The 27,919-nt window shown below is 41.5% G+C and overlaps 1 protein-coding gene across 2 annotated transcripts in view; it reads right to left on the bottom strand.

The window, feature by feature from the left end:
• Positions 1–27,919, bottom strand: part of TMTC1 (transmembrane O-mannosyltransferase targeting cadherins 1) — a 294,332-nt gene that overhangs the window by 82,516 nt on the left and 183,897 nt on the right. For both annotated transcript variants that reach the window (XM_065939883.1, XM_065939889.1), the window contains exons 9-10: positions 23,860–23,981; positions 8,539–8,706 (exon numbers count right to left, since the gene is read on the bottom strand). In XM_065939883.1, coding sequence (XP_065795955.1) covers positions 8,539–8,706; positions 23,860–23,981 — 290 coding nt within the window. The remainder of the gene's footprint in view (positions 1–8,538; positions 8,707–23,859; positions 23,982–27,919) is intronic.

The raw sequence follows: 27,919 nt of genomic DNA, 5'->3' as shown, positions 1-27,919 counted from the left end.
ACAAGAAGAATAACTGTAGACTAGCCTCCTTACTAAGGTTTGTTGGAAATAAACATTTCCCACGTACGAAGCCAGGGCTAATTTTATTTAAAGGCAGGTATAATTATTAATAAATATTCTACAAATTGCAGGTAAGGAAAGGAGGTTTGGCTCAGAAAAGTTAAAATCTTCTTAAGTGATAAGTGTATTAGTCTGCTCAGACTGGCAAAACAAAATACCCGGGGAGCCCCAGGTGGTAACACTGAAGTTTTGAAGGTGATACAAGAAGGAATATCTGTAGTCGCTTGTAACTGCATCACAAATTCACCTTGCACAAGATAAGCCTGGTAGTAAGTACCAAGAATGGGATTCTGACCCAAGGAATTTGCTTCTAGAGTCTCTGTTCCCTCACCTGCAAGGAGGTGGTGGCAGGGAAGTGATGAAGGTAGATGGGTTTGGGAGCTATCTGGGAAGAAAATTCCGGAACTTATGTGGGTTAAATGTGGGAGGGGAACAGACTAAAGTTAAGAGGAAGGAGATAGGATGACAATCTAGTTTCTGGGCAATTGTACTTCAAATGTGGTACCTCTTCTAGGTGACATATTTTCATTTAATTTTTAATTTAAAGGTAAGAACACTAGGGAAATTTCATACAAAGTGTTAAATCTGTTAGCGAAATATGCCAGGGTATTGTGACCTTGTTGAACTTTTGTTGAAATAGCCCCTATTTAATGTTATGTCAATAGTAATTTTAAAATAAAGAAAAATGTGCAAAGGTAAACAAATTTAAAAAATTAACAGCCCCTTAGGACCAGCAAGGAGAAGGCAATGGCACCCCACTCCAGTACTCTTGCCTAGAAAATCCCATGAATGGAGGAGCCTGGTAGGCTGCAGTCCATGGGGTCGTTAAGAGTCGGACACGACTGAGCGACTTCACTTTCACTTTTCACTTTCATGCATTGGAGAAGGAAATGGCAACCCACTCCAGTGTTCTTGCCTGGAGAATCCCAGGGACGGGGGAGCCTGGTGGGCTGCCGGCTATGGGGTCACACAGAGTTGGACACGACAGAAGTGACTTAGCAGCTGCAGTAGGACCAGCAAAGACTATCTCACTTAAAATCTGCTGGCCGGCTCCTTGAGGAACTCTCCAGAGGACAGAACGTACCGGGAGTGTGTGAAGCTAGAGACCAAGCCAAGGGCAACATCCTGTGAAAGCAGCAGACTCCGCTTTATGCGGAACTGCTGAGGTGAGGTCAAACACATGGCCCTAGCCACCTCTTCCTGGCCCTGCACATTCCAGTGACTTATTCCACTATTCCTTCCCTTCCCAGCAAAAGGCAGGAAGTTTACTCTCTAGAGGCTTCCCAGGTGGCGCTAGTGGCAAAGAATCTGCTTGCCAATGCAGGAGATGTAAGAGACTTGGGTTCGATCCCTGAGTGGGGAAGACCCCTGGAGAAGGGCATGGCAACCCCCCCCAGTATTCTTGCCTGGAGAATCCCATGGACAGAGGAGTCTGGTGGGCTACAGTCCGCGGGGTCGCAAAGAGTCGGACACTGAAGCGACTAGGACGCATGCATGTTACTCCCTAGAGAACTGAATCAGAGATTGTGCATTCAGAAACAACAAATACAGCTAGGGCCAGTGGAGCTGTACCTCCAAAGTAGGTTAAGTGACAATATGCCTTCTGGACAGTAGATCCTCCTAACCCTGTGGTATCCATGCAAAGCTCTGCACACTGGCAGCCAGGATTGGACTCTCAGGGAGGAGACTGGAGGAATCCTCTTACTGGAAGATGACTAACCCAAAACAAAAGATTTACAAACTGCCATTTGGGTGCTCCAGTGAAATCATCAGTCTCTTCAATTACCCCCACAGTGCAGCTCACTAGCTAACAAACAAAGCTAGAATTTTAATATAACATTTTAAATGGACATCACCCAAAGTATATTTAGTCACAGGGCAGGACCAAGGTCAGAGGGATAGTGATGGCTTTTTAAAAATTTAATTTTTATAGAGGAAAATGTCTGAGTTTTCTCTCCAAAACTATATAGTGCATGGGGCAGGGAGATTTTAAAGATAACTTTGATTTCAGCATAGATATAACTGTAATATTTATTGGAATTGATCCTTCCCTCTGTGCAGTTAGCATAGCCGCTCTGTTTCACCCAAATTCAATCTGTGAAAACACGTCCTTGCAAAGATGAGGGCATTGTTCAAGGATGGCAGTAGGAAGTAGTAACATTTGTAGCAGGCAAACGGGTGTGGTTGGAGTAACTGAAATCCTGCGACTATACTGCTTTTCCCATTGTTATTTCCCATTGTTGTTTTTGACCTTTATGTTCTCTACGTAATCTTTTCCTGCTGTTTGTCCAGTCTCTCATTTTACAATGAACAGTTTATGAAGAAAGAAAGATAAACTAGCCAAAGGCAAAACTTTCAGTGTCACTCTGAGTGGCCAGGTTACCCCTCCTTCCCAGCTTGTGACCCGGACGCTGAGATTCAGTCATCCCAACTGTCTTAACGGGATGTGCGACCTTACACATACTTACTCCACAAGGGAATGGAGGATTCATAAGTTATGGCGCTGGATCTCAAACCCTATTAATGACTGCTGTTGCTGCTATTGTTTAGTTGCTAAGTCGTGTCTGACTCTTCCCGATCCCATGGACTGTAGCCTGCCAGGCTTCTCTCTCCATGGGATTTCCCAGGCAAGAACACTGGAGCAGATTGCCATTTCCTTCTCCAGGGGATCTTCCCAACCCAGGGATCGAAACCGCATCTCCTGCATCTCTTGTAATGGCAGGTGAATTCTTTACCACTGAGTCACAGGGGAAGCCCTATTAATAACTACAACAAGGATTATGAATAAAAGTCTCCCTCTGAATGCAGGGTCTGTGTTCATGCACTTTGCATTTCTCCCTCACACCTCTCATTTGCAGAAGACTTGAAAAATACCAGAGATATCAAGCCACTTCTCTCAGGTACCTCTCCAAGTTTGTAGAAACGTTTGTTTTGTTGACATTAATGGAACAATAGGTCAGGAAAAGCATTTCCAAATTCCTGATTAGAAAACAAACATTTTTTAAAAACAAGTAGTGTTCAGCCAGAGGTTAACAGGAAAGGAAAGTAAGAATTTGTGGTTCTCCTCGATTGTGACCCTATTTAACCTGAGGTTTCCAACACCACACTCAGGATGGCCAGTGCTTACGCAGGCTCATTTTAAATCAAGCACTGAGCTAAGCATCCACTTCCAAGGGCTATCTCCCTTCTTCCCTTCAACAATCTATCAGATGGGTAGTATACTGTACCTCCCATATTGTAGATGAGGAAATTGAGGCTCAGAGAGATGAAGACCATTTTCTAAGGTTACAGACTGAGTAAATAGTTGAGCAGAGATTTCAACCAAGGCCAATATAAGGTCAGAATCATTCCCGAAGTTGGTCAATATTGTATAAACCAAAAAGGTACCACAAGATACTAGGTATATTAGAATGTCACTGTGACTATATTTATATCACTGATAAACAAACTACGGCCTGATGGGCCACAGACACATAAATGGGTTTACCCTTTTACAAAAATGTCTTCGGCCTCTTTCCCGAGTTAACAGCAGAGTAGCTATAAAAGAGACTAGAGGGCCCACAAAGCCTCAAATATTTATAGTCTGGCTTTTACAAAGGAATCTGCCAATCTTTGGTTTCTGTCCTCTGCCCTGGGAGGTCTGCTTATCTTTCTGGCTCAGCAATTCCAGAGGAAGAAAAAGAAATGTGTTTTCTACAGAAAGGGAGGAAGATCTAGGCCATAAATTCTTAAGGGTGGTCCATGGATCATTTAAACAGCTCATGAATGGGATTGAGAGAGATCCCAAACTAGATGCAAAACAAAATATGCTATCTTTGTCATTCTAGGTATTTTGAAGATTTGGGGGACGGTAAGAAAATATTTAATCAAACTGTGTTATTTTGGTACAATTTCCTGCAAACACTCATTAGTCTGGGGTATCACTCAGTTCAGCTGGATGTACGCGGTTTCTATCTCCTTAGATTAGAGAGCAGAATAATTTCCTGTTCTAAGAGATTAAAGAAAATGTACCTTGCAACTATGATTACAAATATTTCTCACTCTGTCTCCGTCTGTCTCTCTGTCTGTCTGTCTCTGTTTACATTGGGCTGAGATTAAGTTAGACAACATAAAGCAAACTATAGGTGTGGTGAAGTATATACATTCTTTGGCTTTTACATTAGATTTGGGTTCAAATCCTGGCTCCGCCTTTTCACAGCTAGTCTGGCTTGGACAAACTACTCTCTCTCTGAGCCCCTGGTGAGACAGAAGTACTGGATTCTTATGCTTTTGTGTGAGAGGTTTTCAAGAACAGACGTACAAAGACGTGAGGCGACTTTGCATTGGTATCTCCTAAAAACACATCATTCAGTGCCATCCTTTTCGTGGGAGGAGGCCTTAGCTGGAAACACTGGGACTTGACTGAAATTTGGATTTTTCTCTAACACAAAGGTCTGTCCTAAGATATTCTGTAAGATTGCTCATAGTATTGCCAAGCAAAACCACTCCATATAGTTAGAGAGCTCTTGAGACCATATGACCTAGGATGGCCAATGAGTTTATAGTTTGGAACAGAGGAGAAAACAGAATCAGGACCTCTGTAAGGACATCAGCTTATCTAGAACTTTTTCTTACGCAGTGGGCCAGCTCTTGGTTTTGACCATTACAGCTACTTTAGGTTTTCCTCATCCTACCATACTGAGCTCAGGCCCACAGGAGAACAGCCCTTGAAGGCTTGGGTTGATTAGTCACCTGCCTGCACTGACACAGTGTCCTGCCCTTCCTCTTGTCTACCACCTGCTTCGTTGTTGTTTAGCCGTTAAGTTGTGTCCAACTGTTTGCGACCCCATGAACTGTAGCCCGCCAGGCTCCTCTGTCCGTGGGATTGCCCAGGCAGGAATACTGAAGTGGGTTGCCATTTCCTTCTCCAGGGGATCTTCCTGACCCAGGGATTGAACCCATATCTCCTGCATTGGCAGGCGGATTCTTACCACTGAGCCACCAGGGAAGACCCTACCACCTGCTACATTATATTAAAATGTGTTCACGCATCTGACTCCCATCCAGACTTCAGACTCCTCTAGTCTCTCCCCCAACCCACTTCTCGCTCATGTCCTAGAACACAACGCAGAGCAATAACCTTACATAGTGTTTATCATACTGCCCTGGGCATCTTTAACACACTCTTTTATTCTTATAAATCAGCAGAAGGTGTACATGCGTACTAAGTCATTTTAGTCGTGTCTGACTCTTTGTGACTCTACCGATTGTAGCCCACCAGGCTCCTCTGTCCATGGGTTTCTCCAGGCAGGAATACTGGTGTGGGTTGCCATGCCCTCCTCCCGGGGATCTTCTCTGGGGGGATGTTCTTGGAGATCTTCCCTAGGGATCAAACCACCCACCTCGCTTATGTCTCCTGCATTGGCACATGGGTTCTTTAGCACCAATGCCACCTGGGAAGCACCTACCAGAAGATAGACACTATCATTATTCTAAATTTTTAAAAATTTATTAAAAAATTTTTTTAATGAAATTTAGATGATTTATAATGTTGTGTTAGTTTCAGGCATACAGCAAAATGATTCAGGCCGTTTTCTTCTCCAGAGGATCTTCCCAACCCAGGGATCAAACCCACATCTCTTGTGTCTCCTGCATTGCAGGCTGCAGATTGTTTACCTACTAAGCCATTAGGGAAGCCATATATATATATGTATGTGTGTGTGTATGTGTGTGTGTGTATATATATATAATCATGGTTTATCACAAGATATTGAATAAATATATTGAATAGTTCCCTGTGCTATACAGTAGATCCTTGTTGGTTATCTGTTTCACATAAAGAAGTGTATATATGTTAATCCCAAATTCCTAAATTTTAAAATAAAGGAAGGCATGAAGTGGTTGAGTAGCTCACCCATGATCACATAGCTATTAAACAGTGGAACTTGGAGCAAAGCCAAAAAGCCTAATTCCGTACTCCACACCAACTACTAATCCTATCATGACTCAAAGATTCCTGGTAAACATTCAACTAATTTGAACATTGCTCAGGAAAGGTGAATATATACAAACATCTGATCTTAAAGGAAAAAGAAAAAACTTAAAGTCTCAGATTCTTAAAATTTTCTCAGAATCTTAAAATTTTCTCAGAATATAAATAAATTATAATAGGTAAAGTTTTCTAAAACCTATTGATAGCTTTGATTTACATATTACACAAAACTCCATTTGATCACCAAAGGCATCTCAGACACAAAGTTTCTTTATGTACATATGTGGAGTGTTTTAGTAATCAACTGCTCACTTCCTACATGCTCCCATCTAAAAAACCAGAAGCCTCTGCATGCAAGGTCAATGAGTGTTTTGCTCTTTTGTTTTCCCTTTTTTAAAATTGCTGTCATCAGTTGTATAGGGATTGAACACTAACTTGTTATCCTTGAGATAAACTACTGTCTGCCAGAATCCATCCCCAGAGTTGCTCTGATTAAGCAGTAAACATCATTATAAAATGTAATCACTCTTAGTACTTATACTCAAGAAGGTTTAACACAGGGCAGAACCATTTAAACATTTCTCATAAAATCACTGACTACTGAAAGTGAAAGAAAAAATTAATTAAGTCAACAGAAACCAGGAGGAAGTTATATTCCTGAACTTCCATGCCCTTGTGTTTACAGAATGACCTCAGCACCGGGCAGTAAGAGGGAACGAGTTCCCTGTCATCTGTAAGCACTGCATTGAAGTCAGGGGTATGACAGGAACAGAATAGGCTCTGCAGCCTAAAAATGAAAAACAATTCATAGAGGAGGAAAAGAAAAAACAAAAAACAGAGCAACAGGTCCCTACAGGACCCATGGAAACAATGATGGTGACAATGATAATGACAATGAGAACAAATGGCATGTAATAATAAATAAAGACATGCATGCCAAATTACATTTTTTTCTATTAAAAAAGTTAAACTGCCAAGTAGCAAAATCAGATATATTGTTTTAAGTGGACTTCCTGTGGAGAATTTCCTTTTGCTGTGTTATCTCAGAGGAAGCCCAGGGGCTCTTTCTGCCCTAACTTCCCCACGCCACCCCCCATGGAAGTCAGAGGAGAGTCTTTGACCAGTTCTGTCCTCTCAGTGCCCTGATGGGGGACAAAGGGCAGGCACATGACCTAAGTTCAGACTCAGTTAGAAGACTTTACCTTCCTGGGACTGTGATGTGAAGGGAGAAAACTGGGGTAAGTTTACCCTGCATTCATTCCTTTGCAAGTTTTCACATCCCCTCAAGACAGACTATTAAGACAACCAGTCTGCTACACACCAGCTTCCTCACTTGCTCCCCAGTTCTGGGTGCTCCCCTATGTTCTTCCTATATTTTCTCATTTTGCAAATTTTGCAAATTTTCAGGTCCCCTCAAGACAGACTCTTCAGACAACCAGTCTGCTATACACTTTCAAGTCGTTTGCCTCCAAAGAATAAGTGTAGGGTACTAGGTGATCAGGGAACCAAATAAAACCACATTGACTGAACTGGCCAACTGGGCCACAAGTGAGGACAGAAGCTGGAGGCAGGCAAAAACTAGGAACTCCTAGAGACTGGGAAATACTCCTGGGAGGTCAGGTGTTGCTGAGCCAGGAGCCCAGGTGAAGGTTGCCAGGGCTGTGGCATCAATGAGACAAATCAAGTCCAGAAACACAGCATGATGAGTGACCCAAAGGATGTTTATAGTTTACAACATTTAGGACATTGTTATATTGGTAGCTCAGATGGTAAAGAATCTGGCTGCATTGCAGGAGACCAGGGTTCAGTCCCTGGGTTGGGAAGATCCCCAGGAAAAGGGAATGGCTACCCACTCCAATATTCTTGCCTGGAGAATCTCTTGAACAGAGGAGCCTGGCAGGCTGTCAATGGCAACAGTCAATGGTTGTAAAGAGGCAGACACGACTGAGTGACTAACACTTCACTATATTCTGAAACAGCTTCTACATCATATAAAAACCTACCAGGAAATGAGAAATCATTTCTTGTTCAAAATTAATGTTCAAAATAAAGCAACTAGATCACAGATCACGACTTAACATCCTGAAACATTTTAAAGAAAATGTACTGCATTTCTCTTCCTTCTTGCTGTGCGCTCAGCTTTCCCATTCACTCGGCTGAACAATGGAATTAGACTTATTGTTTCATTTTGTTTATAGCCGATTTTACAGCCCAGCTTATCATTAAGACTTTCCATCTCAATTCACAGACCCCCCAAAGCTTGCCGTGATCCTTATTTTCATCAATTCACTTAGAATGAGTTCCCATAAAACTTTATATACTATCAAAAAAAAACAAACTGAAGTTAAAACCCCAAATAAAAGGACACCTTCCATTTATAACTTCACTGAAAAACACTTCTGGAGTAGTAGATATCACCAGATCCATGTCACCTGGTTTGTTTGGAAACAAATACATAAGCAAAGACATAAATGGGAAGAGATTCACTTTTATTCTGCTAGTCATACCTGAATAGGGACTCTCTCGACAGCCAGATTTCATTCTGTTTCACGGTTTTCCAAGAGAAAAGCAGCAGGAGCACCACCGTGGAGACGCTCAGGGTGGTGACACCACAACGATTCAGCCACGCGCACAGCTTGCTCAGTCCGTGCACGAAAAGAATGCAGTAGCCCATGCTGGAAAAGAGAGTGGAGAAGCTGGTGGGTCTGAGAGTGTGACGGAGGCCTCTGAGCATTCCATCCCATGCAACTAACTTTCAAACAGAGCCTGTGCTATGATAGAAAAACAGACATAACCTCCCTGTCAGATACAACATTTCCACGTCAATGCTCCAGTGGGCTCCACCAGCACATTTGCTAGTTCTCTGCCCGAGTGTGGAGAACCACAGGTTCATCTTGTAGGCTCCCGTTCCTAGATTTCATCAGCTCATGCATCCAGAAAAGTCCATCCTGTGTGCTCTTGGGTCTTGACTGGACCCTCTAATCCAATCTCCCTCATGCTCCTAACATTGTATAACCCTTCGGGCACCATGTTTCAAATGTGGGCCCTGAGGCTGGAGAGAGACAGTCCCTGAGGCACCATCAGATCCTGAGAGGGATTCTGGTCACTAAGGAGCATTGGGTTTGGTCTCCAGAAACATGCCACCTAGTAAGTCCCCACTCTGGCCAAAGTCCTTAATACCCTTCCTTCCTGTGGGAAGAAAAACCCTCCCACAGGCCAACTCTAGAGCCTGGCAGCTTGGAACTCATCATGGACAAACTTCATTGATCTGATTCTCATGCTGACTATGTGGCCTGGCTTTCCCAAGAGAAAAGAAGAATCCTAGAGTGGGACTCTGGCACATTGCTGTCACATCTCTGAAAGCTTTGGCCTGGTGGATAGAACATGATCCCTCCCATCATCTATGCACCCGCAGAGAGGCTTCCTGCCTACTGATTGGCCTCAGAAAAACACAAACATTTAGCTTGTACATTTCAGTCAATACTCATTTTTTTCCTAAGATGACAATATAAATTATTACAGAATATTTTAACAATGAAGGGAGCTTGTATAAAGAAATCCTATATGAGTCAGACACTAATAGTATAAGAAGCCTTAGATCAATACAACTCATTTACTTGGCTCAATTATTTATTTGTTCTCTCACTAGTATATGACAGGCAGTATGCTGGGCACTAAAAATACAATTATAGGTAAAACACAGAATATGTACCTCCTACAGTTACAAACATTAAGAACATATCAGTGGATAACACAATCATTCCTCTCCTCCTGGAACTCACATGGAAGGAAAAAATAGCCAACAGGCAAGTAAAACACAGAACAGAACACATAGAATACAACACGTTAAACAGAGAAGAATTAAGCAGGAAAGAGAAGGCAGGAGACCAGGCTTGGGGGGAAGATGAGCTGTTCATAGGGATGGTTAGGGAAGGCCTCACTGAAAAGGTGACATGTGGACCAGGTGCTGAAACACAGGAGGTGCACTCTGAAGGCACCCATGTCCCCAAGACCAGATGTCTTCTCCCCCTGCCTTCATAAAGCAGCACCACAGAGGACCAATATTTACTGAGCACATCTGATGTGCCAAGCACATTCTTGGCAGGAACTCAGCTCATCCTCACATCCCTGGGGTTCATTGTTAACAGCGCTGAATTCCTGATACCGAAGAAGAGAGACAAAGACATTTGCTGAATTTGGTCACGCAGCTCATGCACGAAACCCCAGGAATTCCGGATTCCAGTGTCCATACTCCATCTACCGTCCTGACACTGGGGTTCTGCCTTGACTGGTGGATGCCTATGTTCCTCACACCTTATCACATAGCTTCGCCTACTTCCTTCCCAAGCACTCCATTCACGAAATCTCAATGGTCGTTAACTGTTTCCTTGTAGGAAACAGAGCTGCCATCTGGCAGAGCGGTGGGGAAGGGAAACACCGGGATCCCAACAACTCCAGAGGAACGTGGCAGAAGACAAGGATGACTAAGATAACAGCAGCCAAATGAACTATTTTATACGTTTGCACACTTGTTGAGTGTTTTCTACACACCAGGTGCTGTGCTAAGAGCTTTATGTGGACCTGTCCACAATATCTGTAGGGCTTGGAACAAGGATAGTACTGGCTTTAAATATATTATCTAATTAAAAAACCTAACCTTCAGTATCTTCGACTTCATAAATGAGGAAACTAAAGCTTTTGTTGCTGTTGTTCAGTTGCTAAGTTGTGTCTGACTCTTTGCAACTCCATGGACTACAGCACACCAGGCTTCCCTGTCCTTCACTATCTCCCAGAGTTTGCTCAAACTTGTGTCCTATGAGTTGATGATGCCATCCAACCATCTCGTCCTCTGTTGTCCCCTTCTCCTTCTGCCCTCAATCTTTCCTAGCATCGGGGTCTTTCCCAATGAGTCAGCTCTTCACATCAGGTGGCCAAAGTATTGGAGCATCAACTTCAACATCAGTCCTTCCAATGAAAATTTAGGGTTGATTTCTCTTAGGATTGACCGGTTTGATCTCCTTGCTGTTCAAGGGACTCTCAAGAGTCCTAGAGAATTTAAATAACTTGCCCACAGCTCCAAAAGCTAGGAATAGAGTCAGATCAGAGGTCCCATGGCCCTAACATTCTGTTGTAATTCAGGAGTTGGCACACGTTTTCTGTAAGGGGCCAGAGAGTAAATATTTCAAGCCATATGGCCTCTGTCCTTCCTACTCAACTCTACGTAGCAGGAAAGCAGCCATTGACACTTATGTAAACGAATGAGCATGGCTGTGTTCCAAAAAAATGTATTTATAAAAACAGGCGGTGGGCCAGATTCCACTCGCAGGCCTGTCATTCAGGCCTGCTACAGCCAACACGAAGGGGAACAGCACTCCTTCCACTCAGCACAGGCCTTGGGATCAAGTAACACGGTCATTTTCTTTTCAGAAGTCCTTGTGTTGACATATGGTTTACAGAAATGTTAAACCATATAAAATAATCTCCATTTAGGTTTGCAAATTTCTTAGAGGATATCACATTCTTAAGAACTTGAACACAATATCAGAGATTAAGATGATTCTCTATTATGACATTTCATCTTTCAACATCTGCTTTACAGCAGCTCTCAGCTGCAGGGGGTACGACTGCTCTTTTCATTGCTGGGGCAGCGCAAGCCCTCATTTTGAAACTGGAAAAATCAAGCAAATGGGAAACTACATACTTTTCTGGCCTCCGGGGAAATAAAACCTGACTCCAGTTTGGTCCAGTTAGCCTGTTGAAGGAAAATGTGGACTCTGACTAGAGATGGCCACAGAGAGCTCAAAGGAGTCAGTGCAAACCATTGACAGCTGACATCATCATAACCTGGAGAACCAAGAACCCAACTGGCTGCGGAATGGCTTAGCTCAGTACAGAGAGGCATTTTCAAAGCACGCTTGAGAAGCACTGTGGCTGTCCCCGAGAAGACAGCATAGAAATGCTCTCTCATTCACAGGCCACAGGTATCTCCAATTTTGAATGGATTTTATTGACAAGCCACTCAGCATGCAGCACTTGCAGTAAGGAAAGAAATTTGCATCTCTCCCTTAAAAGATGCAAATCCAAAGAGAGCTGAATAGGAAATAGGAATCAACAATGTCTGTCCTTTCAAATTAGAATAAAAAAAAAATGTATACACCTGTTGTTTGAGAACTCTGTGAGCAGTTAATCATCCTGTAAATAGTACAAATGTACTTTCAGGAACCTTAAGTGAAAGAAGTTCTTAAGTGATAAAAGAACATTTTCCCTTCCCATTTACATCAACCTGGAGAGATGACAGTTTTCTATGACTGGGCCAAACATTTAATGAAATTTGCTTTAGCTTCACTTTTTGTTTAATTATATGCAGTAAAGAGAATCTTTCTGCTGTTAAGGTAGAACTGAAATTCTACCTTTTAACTTAACAAGCTCAAATTACCCACTGGGTGTACCTATAAGTAGCATGAATGATACAAGACAGACACATTCTTCCTATTTTATTACTCTAAAAATGTCCCAGCTTTAGACAGTTTAAATGAAACACATCCCTGATTAACTTCACACTGACCTGTTGAATCCCCATCTGGAAAATTACCTGACCTTAAGATCTTATTTTGTTCTCATGAATGCTGACCCCAAATGGTTAAACAATAAAGCCCTGGAACCTTAGACCCAAAACAAGTGTTTGATGCTCTAGCAAAGGAAGCACCAGGAGTCAATGGTGGCTCCTCAGATCAGATTGAATCCAGAAACTGCAAGTTCTGTGAGCCCAGACTCATCAGTGTCCCTATTTATTGCCACTTCATTTATTATCTCAAACACTTGATGGATGGGGAAATATCCCAAAAGATGGAATGTATCTGGATGTGAAAGTTTATTCATAGTCTAGAGAAAGGCATCTATTGTGTATTTCCTTAGCTCCACATCCCAGGGGTGCTGGGATAGGTATTGAGAAGCTTCTTAATGTTTATTCTGTCGCTTCCATTGGCTTTGTTCATAGTAATGTCTCCTGAGGCCCACTTGATTTCACACTCCAGGATGTCCGGCTCTAGGCGAATGACCACACCATTGCGGTTATCTGGGTCATTAAGACCTTTCTTATATAATTCTGTGTACCCTTGCCACCTCTTCTTAATCTCTTCTGCTTCTCTTAGGTCCTTGCTGTTTCTGTCCTTTAATTGTGCCCATCCTTGTATGAAATGTCCCCTTGATATCTTCAATTTTATTGACAAACATATCCACAACTGAGTGTTGTTTCTGCTTTGGCCCAGCTGCTTCATTCTTTCTAGAGCTATTAGTAACTGCCCTCTGCTTTCCCCCAGTAGCATACTGGACACCTTCCGACTTAGGGGCAGGGGCTCATCTTCAGTGTCATATCTTTTTGCCTTTTCACTCTGTTCATTGGGTTCTCGCGGCACAAACATTGGAGTGGATTACCATTTCCTTCTCCAGTGGACCATGTTTTGTCAGAACTCTGCACCATGACCCATTTGTCTTGGGTGGGCCTGCACAGCATGCCTCCTAGCTTTGCTGAGTTGCACATGCCTCTTTGCCATGACAAGGCTTTGATCCATGAAGCGAAGTTGTTTGTACTACAATCACCTTGAAAGGCTGTTGCACACAGTAAATGAAATAACACATGGATGTGTTTTCTGAACTGCATACAGGTATCAGTGTTCTCAAGGACAATGTCTATGTGTTCCTGTGTGTATTTAGAACTCTAATACATCAATAAAATGTGGTAGATCTGTAAATGCACCTCAAGAAACATAATTTATCAAAGCCTAGACTGACCCAAACTGTCTAATTTACAAACCAGTTGTAAGTCTTTAAGAGCATTCAATAAGAACACCTTTAAAACTTCAAAATACTTCATACAACATTGTTTGCTTCTGAAAGGTATGATTCACTTATCATTTTTATAGAACATAATACTGCAGAAAATAAGGTACACTGGTCCTATGTGAAATACATGTGGCCATGTATTTACAACAATGAACATCCATAGACTTTGAACACAAAAAAGCACTAAGTAAATCTTCCCTTAGACCCATGTCAAACCCTTCTCTATTGGGTCTATCTTTGTGAAAGTGAAGGAAAAGAAAAGTATAAACACTTTGGTGAATTAAAGCATAATGAGAAAGCTTTTGTATTCAACTCTGATAAGACAAAGTATTAACTGGAAGTTTGGGCTGGTTTTTAAGGATAGAATATTGTTTTATTCCTTTTTTCAGGCTAACTACTGGGCAGATAACAGGAGCTGCTTCATAACTGTGATTGAACACTGTGGTTGAAGGCATCAGAAACTGAAATTGTGCATAAGCCCCTGTGTCCTTGTCTTTTGAAATAAAATGTTGACTCAGAGTTAATGACTGGGAAATAGGAAGATATAGAAACAAAGAAGAACTCTTGGGCTAGGGAACTGGTAAAAATTTAGACTATGATTCTGCCACACAGCAGAATCACCCAACTCCCAGTTTTCTAAAATATATAGATAAAGGTCTGACACACATTCTTAAGTTGTTTTTACTGTAAGCAGACCCCCTCCAGATGAAAACTGCTGACCACTAGAACACAGACCCTTGACTGGTTGAAACCAGAAGATTGATGATTCTTGAAACTTCACCTTGATGCAAGTCAATTCAAGAATTGTCCACGAGTTGATCAGGCTCTGCTCCTTAAACACTGTTAAACTCCTTACTACCACTTCCAGGGTGGGTCACACAGCCTTGAGGGCATTAGTCCACTGTGCTCCCCTTTGCCTGGCAAAGCAATAAAAGCTGCTCTTCTCTACCTCATCCAAAACTCTGTCTCCGTGTTTCTATTCAGCACCAGTGAACAGAGGCCAAGTTTTGAGAGCCAAGTTTTGAGAACAAAGCTAACATGGAAACAAAAGTGAACTTAAAAATGCATCAATCCAAAGTGGAGCCCAAAGATGACTATCACCAGGGGAACCGTCCATACTCAGGGTGTTGTGTTTCCCTTTGAAGCCGCCTTCACCCGAGCCTGACTTATTTCCCTCTCAGCCTGGTTCAAGTGGCCACAACCAAATTTTCCATCTGGACTGAAAGACGTTTTGATGAAAGGCAAACACCTCCAAAGTAACAGAATCTACATCTAAAAAGTCAGAAAAACAACCTTCTCAACCCTCCTACAGCATACTCAGCATTAGGACCTGAATTCTGCCACTAATTCTTCCACAAACCACCATATTCTAGAGTCAAGCATCTTCACCTTTGAATCAAAAGCACAATGGACAGACAATTCACTAGCTGCTGTTACACCCTTGTTTCTTCCCCATACTAACACAGACCTGAATGCATAGGCTGTGTTACATATCGCTGTATGCATGCTAAGTTGCTCAGGCAACTCCGACTCTTTGTGATCTCATGGTCTGTAGTCCAACAGGCTCCTGTGTCCATAGGATTTCCCAGGCAAGAATACTAGTGTGATCACCATTTTCTCCTCCATGGGATCTTCTCAACCAAAGGATGGAATCCCCATCTCCTGCATTGGCAGGTGGACTCTACCTCTGAGCATTCAATGTTCTTTAATTTTACACAATACTCTCTAATGAAGCATGTATTTTTCTGGGTATTATGAGAAAACACAGATGTACAAAATGGTGGTCCCACCTCTGACAATTGGGGTTTCTAAATGAGTGGGGAGGATATTTTAAGATGACTAAAATTTATAGAAGTCCCTGATTTGAGATGTTTCCCAGCACAGAATCCAGGCACAAAGGAAAGAAACAGATTCACTAGTAAAGAGGAGGGAGTCTTAATGGAGGGGAGGTTGAAATAGCAACATTTAAGTCCACTCACGTCCTCCAGGCAAACCGTGCAGGACATGGGGTGTGTGACACCTACATGTTACTCTCCCTTCCACTCCCAGAGGTACATTTCATAACTGCCTTCAGTATGATGTTTCTGAACGCTAGCCGGCTAAGCTAGGGTTGCTCACTTTTTAAAAAATTTGAGATATGAGTGGTATATTAGTGTCATCTAATATACAGTATCATGATCTGATACTTCTATATATTGTAAAACAATCACCACAATAAGTCTAGTTAACATCCATCAGCTTACATATGTCAACATTTTTTTTTCTTGTGATAAGAACTTCTTAGATCTATTTTCTCAGCAACTTTCAGTTATACAGTAGAGTATCATTAACTACACATAACATACCCAGGGCTTCTTTAACTTATAACTGGAAGTTCGTGCCTTTTGCTCACCTTCACCTATTTTGCCCACCCCTCGCTCCCCATCTCTGGCAACCACCCATCTGTTCTCTGTGTCTGAGAGCTCAGGGTTTGTTTGTTTTTTTTTTTTTTAATGTAGTATAACTGCTTTCCAGTGTTGTCTTAGTTTCTGCTATACAACGAAGTGAATCAGCTGTGTGTGGGCATGTATATATCCCCTCCCTCTCGGACCTCCCTCCTATCACCCCCATCCCGGCCAGTTCACCCATCTCGGCTGTCACAGAGCACTAAGAGTGCTCCCTGACCTACACGGCAGCTTCCCACCAGCTTTCTTACACACAGTGGAGTACACACGTGAATCTCAATCTCCCAATTCCTCCCACCTTCCCTTTCTCTCGCTGAGTCCGCATGTGTGTTTTCTACATCTGAGTTTCCATTCCTGCCCTGGAAATAGATTCATCTGTACCACTTGTCTAGATTCAACATATTATTATTTTTTTTCTTTTTAGGGCTGTTTGCTTTTGAGCACATGAGATTAGAAAAGAGACAAAGAGCTTTATAGAAGTAAAGGAAGAGGAAGAAAAGTGCTGGGGAAGGAGAGGCCTATACTATGTTGCATTGATTTCCTTCCACTTTGATTCCCCCCGTCTCGTCATTTGTACAAGATAGACTGAAATAATGACTTGCAATTACCTGGCATAGCTTACAACATTTTGCACATATATTATTCCATTCAGTCTCATCTGAATTCAGATACTACTCTCCAAATTTTACTTTCAAATCATGGTTTCCAAGACATTTACTGCTCTCCATTTAAAACTCAGAAATAAACATTTATCTTTTATAACTAACAAGGTTCTATAATATTAAGGCTTTGATTCCAGCCTAACAAATAACTGTTCAAGCTTATCCTCCCTTCGTGCCAATAACCGAGGACAATTAACTGAACACAACAGAACTGACTAGCTGATCCTCAGCCCATGAGCACACTGACCTCCTCTCAGCTCACTCACTCCTTCTCACTACTATTCTGTTCTATGTGATCTACAGTCTCTAGATTTATAACACACTCATCTGAGTCCCTTTGCAGAGTCCTCCTGCTTCCTTTCTGGTCATGACAGTCACCTAGCCCACTCACTCCCATGATGACTTGTGACTGACCACTAGTCTGGTGCAGCCCAGGACCCTCCCTACCTGGGCCCTGCTCTGGAGAGTAGCCCTCACAAGACAAGATCCAGCTTCTAGATCTCATCTCTCTTCTTAGTTGAGGTCTCAAGGGGCTGGATGGAATAGTCCATGCTGTCACAGCAAGAGCAGAGAAACAAACACACTGAAGTCAAATCTTCCCATCCCTACCCTGTGGCATTCTGAAGACCAACGTTAATTGACTTTTGAAACCTCAATGTAGGGCAGCAGAGGGACTCAACATGTTGGACTCAGTACCAGTCAGCTTGTGAGCAATCTGACCTGTGCTTTGAGCCCGGGTTTAGATATTAGGCTTCAGCACAATTCCTGAGTCTCTTCTCATGATTTGATATGGATAGGCACACATCTGACCTGTTCTCATGGCTGCAGCTTCTCTTGATAAGCTGCCTGCACATCACCGCTTGAACAGGGGCATCTGCCATCGCCCCTTGTTGTCCCACTCCAGTGATTAGGGTCCTATTTCCTCCTGGCAAGTACTCCTTATTGCTGCTAGGCAAGGACATCCCATCAGTTCACGAGGAGGCCCCGTGCCAGGGCTGCCCGGACCGTCTCCCAGTGCCCTCTGCTGGACCCTGCAGAGGGCCTATCCACACGGCAGATGGACTCCTCTTCCTGCCCCACCCTCAGGGGACACGTCTCCCTTTCCCTCCTTGGGCATCATGCTGAAATTAAGGAGACACAAGTGTTCCCTTTCTAATACAGGACAAACATGTGTTTCAAATCTTAAGAGGAAAAATTCATGCTTTATCCAAGGTTATTCCAAGTCACAAAGAGTGGAACTTTGGAGCTGAAAGGGACCTTCAAGACCATGTGGGATCCTGATAACTGGAGTTTAGATCTCCCAAACTGCAAAATGTCCAAAAAGGAGGAGCTGAGTGGGGGAGAAGGAATGAATGGAGGGTTGCACTCTCAATCCCCAGTGTGGCCATAGGCAGGGATAACTGTGGCATGAAGATATAAGCAACATTTGGGGGCCACTAGGCAAGGCCAACACTCAGGTTTTACAGATAGGAAAGCATTCTCCAGGACAGCCAGGCAGCGTGTTGATTCCCAGGTCAGTCTTCCTTCCACTGGATGTGCTAAAGTAAGATTTTATTGATAGCAAGTTATTTTTCTGTTGATTTGAGTATTTGGCAAAACTTTGATTCACTCTCAATCATCACTCTCTTCCAGCAATTCTGAAGGAACATATGCATAGAGGGCATATCAGTAGGGGTCCCCAATGTCAGATAATAGGACTAGTGTTCCTTCAGAGGTACCATGTCTCATTTTGCATCCTGAGAAATAAATAACTTGTGTAAGATTAAAAATTCCATTTAGAATTAGTAGGTATGATTTGAAAGTATTTGTAAAAACTGAAAATGGAAAAGTCACCTTTTTTCCATTTTTCCATCTCTGATGTGTCCATTAACTGAAGAACTACACAACTCAAATAGTATCTCTTTTCCCCTCAAACACATGTTATCTATTTAACTTCTCCTTCCATGGTTGCAGTTTTTCTTGATCAGTTTTGTCCACATTCTTGTTTCTGCCTTCACTTACCCCTGTCTGTTCTTCCCTCTCCCCTCATACATGTTTTCTTAAAATAGTTCAGGAATTTGCTCTTTGACACTAAAGTAAATAAATCATCCTTAATCCAGCATCTGAATGGATCTCTGATCACCTCCTATGACTTTATTTGACAGCTTTCAACAACTATGTCTACTTCATTGATTCTAAGAAATTTTAGTCCTTTGAAGCATTATAAAGTATTTTTTATGAAATACAAAAAGCAGCCATTAAATTATATGCTTCTCTTGAGATAAGAACAAGAGATCAAAACTTCTGTGAAAGAATGATTTAAGCCCCGAACTCCCCTGCCTGTTCAAAAAAGATATCCATAAAGTTGGCATTTATCACCAGAAGAAAAGATTATTCCAATTGCTTTTGGTGGTAAAACGTTGACCCTTAAGCCATACAACAGTATGTTAAATAGATAGCCAATTTCTGTTCCTTTTATCCACAGATTTCAAAGTGCAAGTGACAGGCAGGTGAGATTTTGGGTCTTCCCTAGGTTAGGATGGAGGGAGAACAGAAGCCAAAAGATTTAAGTGATGTGTTCATTGTTAGGCAGAAAGGCGGAGGATGAAAGAGAACTGTGAATATGACTCATTCTGGGTTTTTCTTGTAAAATGGCCAAACCAGCCCCCTGGGGCTACTGGGATTCACCCGGGATTCAGTGAGGGTGAACATGACCTCTGCAGTGTTCATGGATGCGATCTTAAAACTTGGAATGGGATCCTTAACTTGAACATTCAGTGAGCAGGAAGTACACCTATCAATTGAACTTTTAATTTCATCTTCCTTTTGTTTGCTAAAGTTTTGGAGATACCACAGATTTTCTGCATTGATGATTTTCTGTGTTAAAGATGATGATCTGTATCTTCAAGAAGGCCAGAATACGCGGTGCCTTTTTTCCTCAAAGCAGTTGGGTATGAATGCAGAGGGAAATGGCTTTTTCTTGTTGAGCTCAATAATGGGAGAGAGCCATGCAGAGAGGATTCCTGTGTGTTTAAAAAGCTTGGACACATGGTTCAGCATCGTGGAAGCCAGCCTGCAGGTTTATTAAATGCACCGGCCTCACCTGGTGCTCTGGCACCTTCCAAGGGACACTTGCAGTGTCTATAACATTCTCTGCAGCCCTGAGGAAGATTTCAGCAGTTCCTTACCCAATTGTCTACCATATTCCACTGAGACAGGGCAGCTGGTCTCTGCTGGGTAAAATCTTTTTAGGAGAAAGTCCCCATTTTCATGAAAACTGTCAACATGGGTAACTAGTTCCAATGAAGCTATTAAAGTCTCTTAAGTCATAGTACAGAAATTTCACCACGAAAACTTTCATTTCTGACTCAGTTGTACAACTTTAGATAAAATGAAATCCAGTGCCATAATTAAAATGGCTCCCTTGTGGTACTCATTACAACAGTGGCCATGAAGGAAGGTTGGGGTTCATGAGAGGTACAACGTCTCTGTCAAAAACTCACTCAGCTTCCTCTGACCCCGGGCTCCCAGAATCAGAATTAAACTCTCAGGTGTGTGTTCAGAGCTGTGTACCTGGCCTGGTCACCTGCCCCCTTCATCAGCTCCAGGACCACCTCCCTGTCACATGGCCTTGGCATCTGCTGAGACTACCGCTTTGGAGGGGAAAGAGTCCTGGCTGGACACAGTGATAATATGGATCTGAATACAGGCGACGCTGGGCAATAAAGACAAACCCGCAGAAAATGATGACTTGGCATCAGCACTACAATACATAGATGCAGGAACTTGGAGAGGAAAGGCCAGTCATCTTTTATTAAAGATCAGTTTCCTGAAACTGAGTTTTGAATGACTTTGCATCCAGTTTGCCAAATGTAGCAACATTCAAATATGTTCTGAGAGGCAGGCACTTGCTCTTGATAATACTGATGTTTTCTTTATGTTTCAAACTTTTAATCCAAATCAGCTTATTCCTAGTGGGAAAAGGGTCGGGGTACAACTCTGACTATTTTGGAGAAAAGGAATGGAGTCAGAGAGAGGCCTAGTTATGACATGACGGCGCAGGGAGGGCCAGAGCTGGATGATTCTGTGGGTGGAGGACGCACGTACTGGGGCGACAGAAACCCCTGAGTTTAAATAAGATAGCTTACACGTGGTTGATGACAATATTATGGGCTTCTCTGGTGGCTCAAATGGTAAAGAATCTGCCTGCAACACAGGAGACCGAGGTTCAATTCCTGGGTCAGGAAGAGCCCCTGGAGGAGGAATCGGCAACCCACTCCAGTATTCTTGCCTGCAGAATTCCATGGACAGAGAAGCCTGGCAGGCTACAGTTCTTGGGATTGCAAAGAGTTGGACACGACTGAGCAACTAACTTTCACTTTTTCTTTCATAATGTTTTCCTAAGTTTCTCTTCCAGAAGAATGAAATTTAACCTCTTGTTTAAAATTCCAGCCCTTCATTTCCTCAAAAAATTTTCTCTTGCATTTGGATTAGAAAAGTTCACTGCCCATGTACTCAGAACCTCCATGGCTGAGGATTCAGATCTCAGGACTCTTAAAGTATCAAGTGCTGATTCCAAATGGAGTTGAACTGAGAGTACTTAACTATGCTCAGATTTTCTTCATCTCTTTCAACTGAGCAGAATACTGAGGTTACTCTCAGAGAAGTATAATGCAACCTGGAAGGTGACAGGTCAGTAGGCAAGGATCCATAATCTACCACTTTGCCACTTACTAGCTATGTCACTTGGACAAGCTACTTAACTTAGAGCCCAGGCATTATTTTTGTAAAATGGGTATAATGGTATCAGCTACCTCGGCTGATATCAACAATAGTAACGCTTGATGCTTACTAGTCATGTGCAATACAAAGCATTTTATAGTTTTTTATATGACCTTCTCACTTAATGTTTATAATATCTCACTGAGTTCAGTGCCATTATCTTCATTTTACATAGATGAGGAAACAGACCTAGGGATGTCACACTCATGTCACACTATGACAGCAGGAACATGTCTTGAACCATCACATACAGCATGAATTAACCGAGAAAATAAATATAACACAGTGTTGTGACTGACATACAATAAAGATTCAACAAAAGTTCTGATACAATTAGACTGTGATATTATTTAAAAAATATCCAGACCCATCAAGTTTTAAATTGAAAGGTGCCATTTTGTTTTTAATCAGCAGTTAAAATCTTTGGTAGGAAAAAAAAAAAACCCAGAGATTTAATTTTTGTAGCCTCAAATCTAGTAGAGTATGCCTGGGACAGGTGCTCTGTGAGTATCTGTTAAGTGAAGAATGAATACAGATTCTACTTGGAATCATGAGTACTGCAGACAAAACCTGACTGAAGCCACTCTCAGCTGCTCTAAGCACAAACACATGTAGAACAGACACTGAAGTCTGCCTTTGACCATATTCCTTAGTACCGACAAAGCCTCACAAGCTTGTTATCTTAAGGCAACACAGAATGCAAAGAAATTGTGTTGTATTTTTGTCTTATCAAGTAGTTCTTATCAAGGAATGATCCCCTTCCCAAATTGTGCTATAGACACATAAAGAAAATTAAAGGCCACCTTTTCATTAACCAAGTCGAAACAAGCAAAGTCTTAGGAAAGCTGTGAGGTACCTAGTTTGAGGGGAGTCAAAGGTTATGAAATTCACTTCTAATTATATATGCATTTAAAAATTCTCAATCAATATCCATAAATGAAATTAAATCTTCTTATTTACTACTTAATTTTATGTAAATTAAATTTAAAGTTAACAAATTTCAAACTCAATATGAATAAATAATGAATAATTTCCTGATAATATTTTGGTTTGTTGTATTTATTTTGTTGCCTTTTAGAAAAGTTCATTCTTGCTTATAATTCATAAAATCACTTACTTTTAGGAAGCTTATTAAAATCTCTGTTTTAAAAATGAGAGGGAATTTTCTGGCAGACCAGTGATTCGGACTCTGTACTTTCACTGCTAAGGGTCAGGTTCAATCCCTGGTCCAGGAACTAAGATCTCACAAGCTGCACAATGTGGCCAAGAGTAAGTAAAATAAATAAATAAAGCTCTATAAGTTAAAAAAAAAATTCAGTTTGTGGACTTCCTGGTGGTCCAGTGGTTAAGAATGCATCTTCCAATGCAGGGGATGGGGGTTCAATACTTAGGAAATTAAGATCCCACATGCCATGTGGCAATAAAGCCCATGTGTGGCAGTGAAGACACAGCACAGCCAAAATAAAAATAAAGAAATAACTTTCTAAAGTTAAAAAAAAAAAGAGTGTAAAAACATCATGTTCTGCTTAAGGTCAGACAATGGATAAATGGCAGAACCATTTCAGGGACATTTTCAGGCTTCTGAAAAGAAACATGGCCTTGGAATGCTGACATTTGAATAAGACAAGAGAACAGACAAGCGTCACACAGTTCAAATATTCAAAGCTAAGTGGCATTATGTAATCATACATGTCTGAATGCCCTTTATAACTTTTAACCAATGTTTTTCTCAAGGACAAGTTTCTTTGAGATTGTTCCTCTTTTTAAATTCAAGGACAAAGAAAGAGAGGCAGAGAAAGAAGATAGAAGTCAATTAAAATCATGCTACTTAACACAGTTAATAATTTTATGCATATTAACAAATATATCTAGAAAGTAACTCATTATGTTTAATAAGCACAGATACTTGAACAAAGAAGTTACGGTAAAATGATTGCTGCTAAAATCCTGAATATACTCCGGTTAATGTTCTTATCCAGCTTCCTCTGCGGCTGTTTTTAAAGCTGAGGTAATAAACACCTGAGCTCCACAAGGATCTAACTGTGATGCACGCAAAGAACAGTCTCTCTGGAGCCATCAGCGTTGGTCTCATAAAGAGGAAACCAGAAACAGTAATTACCTAGGCATGTATAGGACTCTCTCGGCCACCACGAAACCCACCCTGAAGAAGAGGTTGCTGGCTGGGATGAACGGGAAAACCAGGAACAACAAGCCCACCAAAACTTCCCTGTGCTCCAGTCTCTGAAACACACAACAGTGGAGGACAAATTAATCTGGGTTTAATTCCACTTCAGTCAGCATTTAACCATCAAGTTTTTATTCAAGGAATGAATAAACTAGACCAATGTGGCCCTTTTGATCAGCGTACTGATTCATCAGAGAAAGCCCCCAGGCTAAAACCTCTGGCTCATGGAAACATTCGCCTGTTTGCCTGACACATATTTGCCACCCGGAACATCCGCAATTTGCATAACATAATCAGTGACCATCACTCCTTGTTCTGGGCAGGCCCTGCAGCAGCACCGCTGGTCTGGTTTCTTTCAGACTCTTGTGCCCTCAGGCAACTCATTCCAGGGAGCAGGCAGCTGGGTAGGATAAAGCTCACTAAGGCATCATGGAGAATTACTGTCCTCTCAAAATAGAACACATTAAAAACAAATGAATAAACAAAGAAAAAAACCCACACAAAGCCCCCAGAGGAGGCAGATCTTAGCATGAAGGAAATGAAATGCAAACGGTGAAATAAGGGGCACCAGAGAGGGAGATTCCTTGAGTTGAGGTGTTTTAAGCATCTTTCAAAGTAAGCCAGTAAGCATTTACTTGCCTGATTCCATGAAATTACTTGATTCCATGACATTTTTTGAAATAAAAATTCATTACAATAATTCATTAAACTGACAGAATACCTTTCTCTTATATTGTATATGAAAAATTTGTAAAGATTTTTGTTACAACAAAAAATTTTTATTTATTACTAATAATGTATTGTAATGGGCACTGTAAAAGGTAGTGGGTATTTCCAAATAGACACATTTGAAAGAAAATCCATTTAATACAAATCTAGATGTACTGGATGGTATTATGTTTTCTTTAAAAAATAATGGAAGAGGAAAACCAAATAGAACTTTCCATATTAATGTTTTAAACTTTTTCTTATAAATATTTTAAATAGCCTAATACTTTAAATACTTGCAAAACACTAAACAAAATATTTCAAAAACATAAATAAGACTCCCTAACACAAACTACTAAAATTTTACGTAAAAGATTTTAAGCATCTTGAGACATTTGATACCTGGACTTTATTAAAATCTTTGTTTTGCTGACTATAATACATTGAATAATAAAATTTCCGAGAGTAATTCCATGTAAGCAAATGTGATTTGGACTATTTCCCTTGAACAATTAATGGTCCTGTAAGTAATTACCTCATTTTTTTTTTTTTTTTTTACTTACCTAAAGTAACCATACTCTTTAGAATTAAAAGATGAAAGAAAAAGAAAAAAAAAGTTGCATAACAAGCTTTCAACTCAAATGAATGCAATGTTATATATTCTTTGGTGCATTTAATTTGAAGGAAAAACACAGGTAAGACGTGGCAAGTTCATTATATTTAAAAGCTGAAAACTCTCTTTGTAATTTAGATTATTCTTTAAGTTTACAAAGAACATTTCAGTGCAAGAACTTAAAGTTTATATAAGGAACAAACACCCTAAGAACCCTATAGCATGAAGGTGAGAAAAGGAATATTTCCTTCATATCAGTAAACAAGGATATCACTATCATCAGTGATTCTGGCCCTCCAAATGTGAATCCCTGAGACCTAAGGTCACTCAGGAAGGAAGAAAATACCTGTGCGATCTGGCAGCCACGAGGCTGCAGCCACTCCTTGCAGTGAGCACTGAGGAACTCAGGATGTGAAAAACATAGAGTACTGGACCCAGACAGCTGAGATGCATATGAAAGGAATGATTTCAATGAGCCCAGACTCTTACCTCTCCCCTTGGATAGAAAAGCACTAAATTCCTTAACTTGGGCTATCTGGTTTTCTTTAATTCATAAAATACTTTTGATGTTCAATACTTTTGCTCTTTATTGCAAACTTCTATATAACCAACTTCCCCTCACTTCCCTTTCCGCCCACTGCCCCCCTCCCACTCCCTCTGCTTCAACAGAGCAATTCTCTCAGGGTTACATGAGACACTGTCTCCTGGGCTTAAAGTTCTAAAAATTCCCACCAATTAAAATGTAACTCTCAACTTTTAGGTTGCGACAATTTTTTTAAGTCGACAAAGCCAAGTATTTCTTGACAAAGTTGAAAATAAATCCCAGAGAATGAGTCTCTTGCCCAGTGTTTCTTATGAATTCTGAGCCTATTACTGATGTTCTTTTTTTTTTTTTTTGGACTATTCAAAAACTGACATACTTTTACAAAAGTATTAGTGTGTCTTCCTAAAGAGATTTGTAAAGAGAAGGTAAAATCTCCATTAATCCTAAGAATGAAGACAAGGGGAGGGACTGATGGAAATCTGACCAGGTCACGATATAGCCACGTCCCTGGATTGTGTTTTACTCTATGAGATGCCTCCCCACCTCATCGCAGTTATTGGTAAACATCCCTCATAGCTCTGAAAGAGTCATCGCCTTTACACCCCCAGTGGTCACCCCTTACTGCCTGACCAAAGGCCTTCCTCACTGTGGTGGCACATGCCTATGTCCTTTACTCAGCAGAAGCCTGAGGCTCTGGGAGCCATTAGGTGGAGAGGAGGCGGGCATCCTGGGCATGCAGAGGCCCCCTTGGCCATCCCCCCTCTCAGCCCTGGAGCCTCTGCAGTGGATAGTCTGAATGCCACAGCTGCAGGTGGTGGTGACGCTGAGCTGGGGACTGCAGGATCCAGGCACCAACTTTCTTTCCTTCCTGGCCCTCATCCCAGTTGCAATTACATATTTTTCTATGTGCTCACCATATTTTTCTAATGTCTCCACCAGACTCTAAGCTCTATGAGGACAGGAGCTGATCAGCTGTATTCAGAGGTGTGTGGTTTCTGCTCAGCTCAGTGCCTGGCACTTAGTGAGTGTTTAGAAACATTTGGTGAATAAATCAATAAATGAATACATGTTCCAGGTGAGAGAGGAAACTGGGTGTGAGACAGGGAGAGGATGGAGAGGGCTTCCTGGGGGAGGGGACAATCTGGGGTTGAAAACTGAGTAGTGAATGCTCACAAGATAAATGTGGTGGTGTTAGGAGAGGAAGGAAGGGTCACAGCAAGGTGCATTCCAGGCAGAAGACAGAGAAAGTACAAAGCAGGGAATAACCCTGTACCTGTTAGCAGGCGATCAATTATAAGGGTTTGGTATTCCCTGAGTGGAGCTGATTTTTACCTATAGGCAACAAGGAACAAGTTAAGCGTCCCACACACATAGAAGAGAAAGCAAGTCAGTGTCCCAGAGCTGATGTCCAGATTTAAGTTGGGGCCCTGCCATCATTAGCCATCTTGAGCAGGCAAGTAATTAGCCCTTCCTTGCCTCAACTATAAAATGACGTAAGTGCAGTTCACGGCTCAGTGGGGTTGGTTGGATCAGCACAAAGATTTCTTGATCAGTTAAAGTCCATGTCATTGGAGTTGTGAGTTTAGAGGCCACCACTCCACAGAATGTGCTACCAGAAGGGCTGTCTTATGTGGTGTTTTCTTTATTTTCAAAACATTCAACTTAAGACAGTGGCACAGTGCTCAAACTCAATGAAGTTCCACTGTTTATCTCAAGAGAAATAATACATATGAAAAAAGTTCTTGATTCTCAAATCAAACTGATGATGATAATCTTCTCTCCTCCCCCTTCAGTCAAGAGAGATAGAACATATGCAAGAATATACTAAATATTGATACAAACTGCAAGTTGATTGGCCAATTAGGGAAAAACATGTCATGGATGTGGCTGAACTCCCTAGAATGAGAAAGACTGGAAGGGAATCCAATTTTGTATCTTGTGGATCACAGATGTGACAGAGTTGGCTAAATAATTTATGGCTTATCTCAACTTAATAGGCTCAGATGAAATGCAAACAAAATATGAGTGGGGGAAAAATAAGATGTGTGTCATTTTCCAAAGCACACGAAGTGCATTCATTTCTAGGAAAGAGGCAACTGGAAATATATTCCAAATACACTAGGGAGTGA

This window comes from Muntiacus reevesi, chromosome 1 (genome assembly GCF_963930625.1).
Source record: "Muntiacus reevesi chromosome 1, mMunRee1.1, whole genome shotgun sequence".
Classification (NCBI taxonomy): Eukaryota; Metazoa; Chordata; class Mammalia; order Artiodactyla; family Cervidae; genus Muntiacus; species Muntiacus reevesi.
This window is presented reverse-complemented; position numbering and strand designations above follow the sequence as displayed.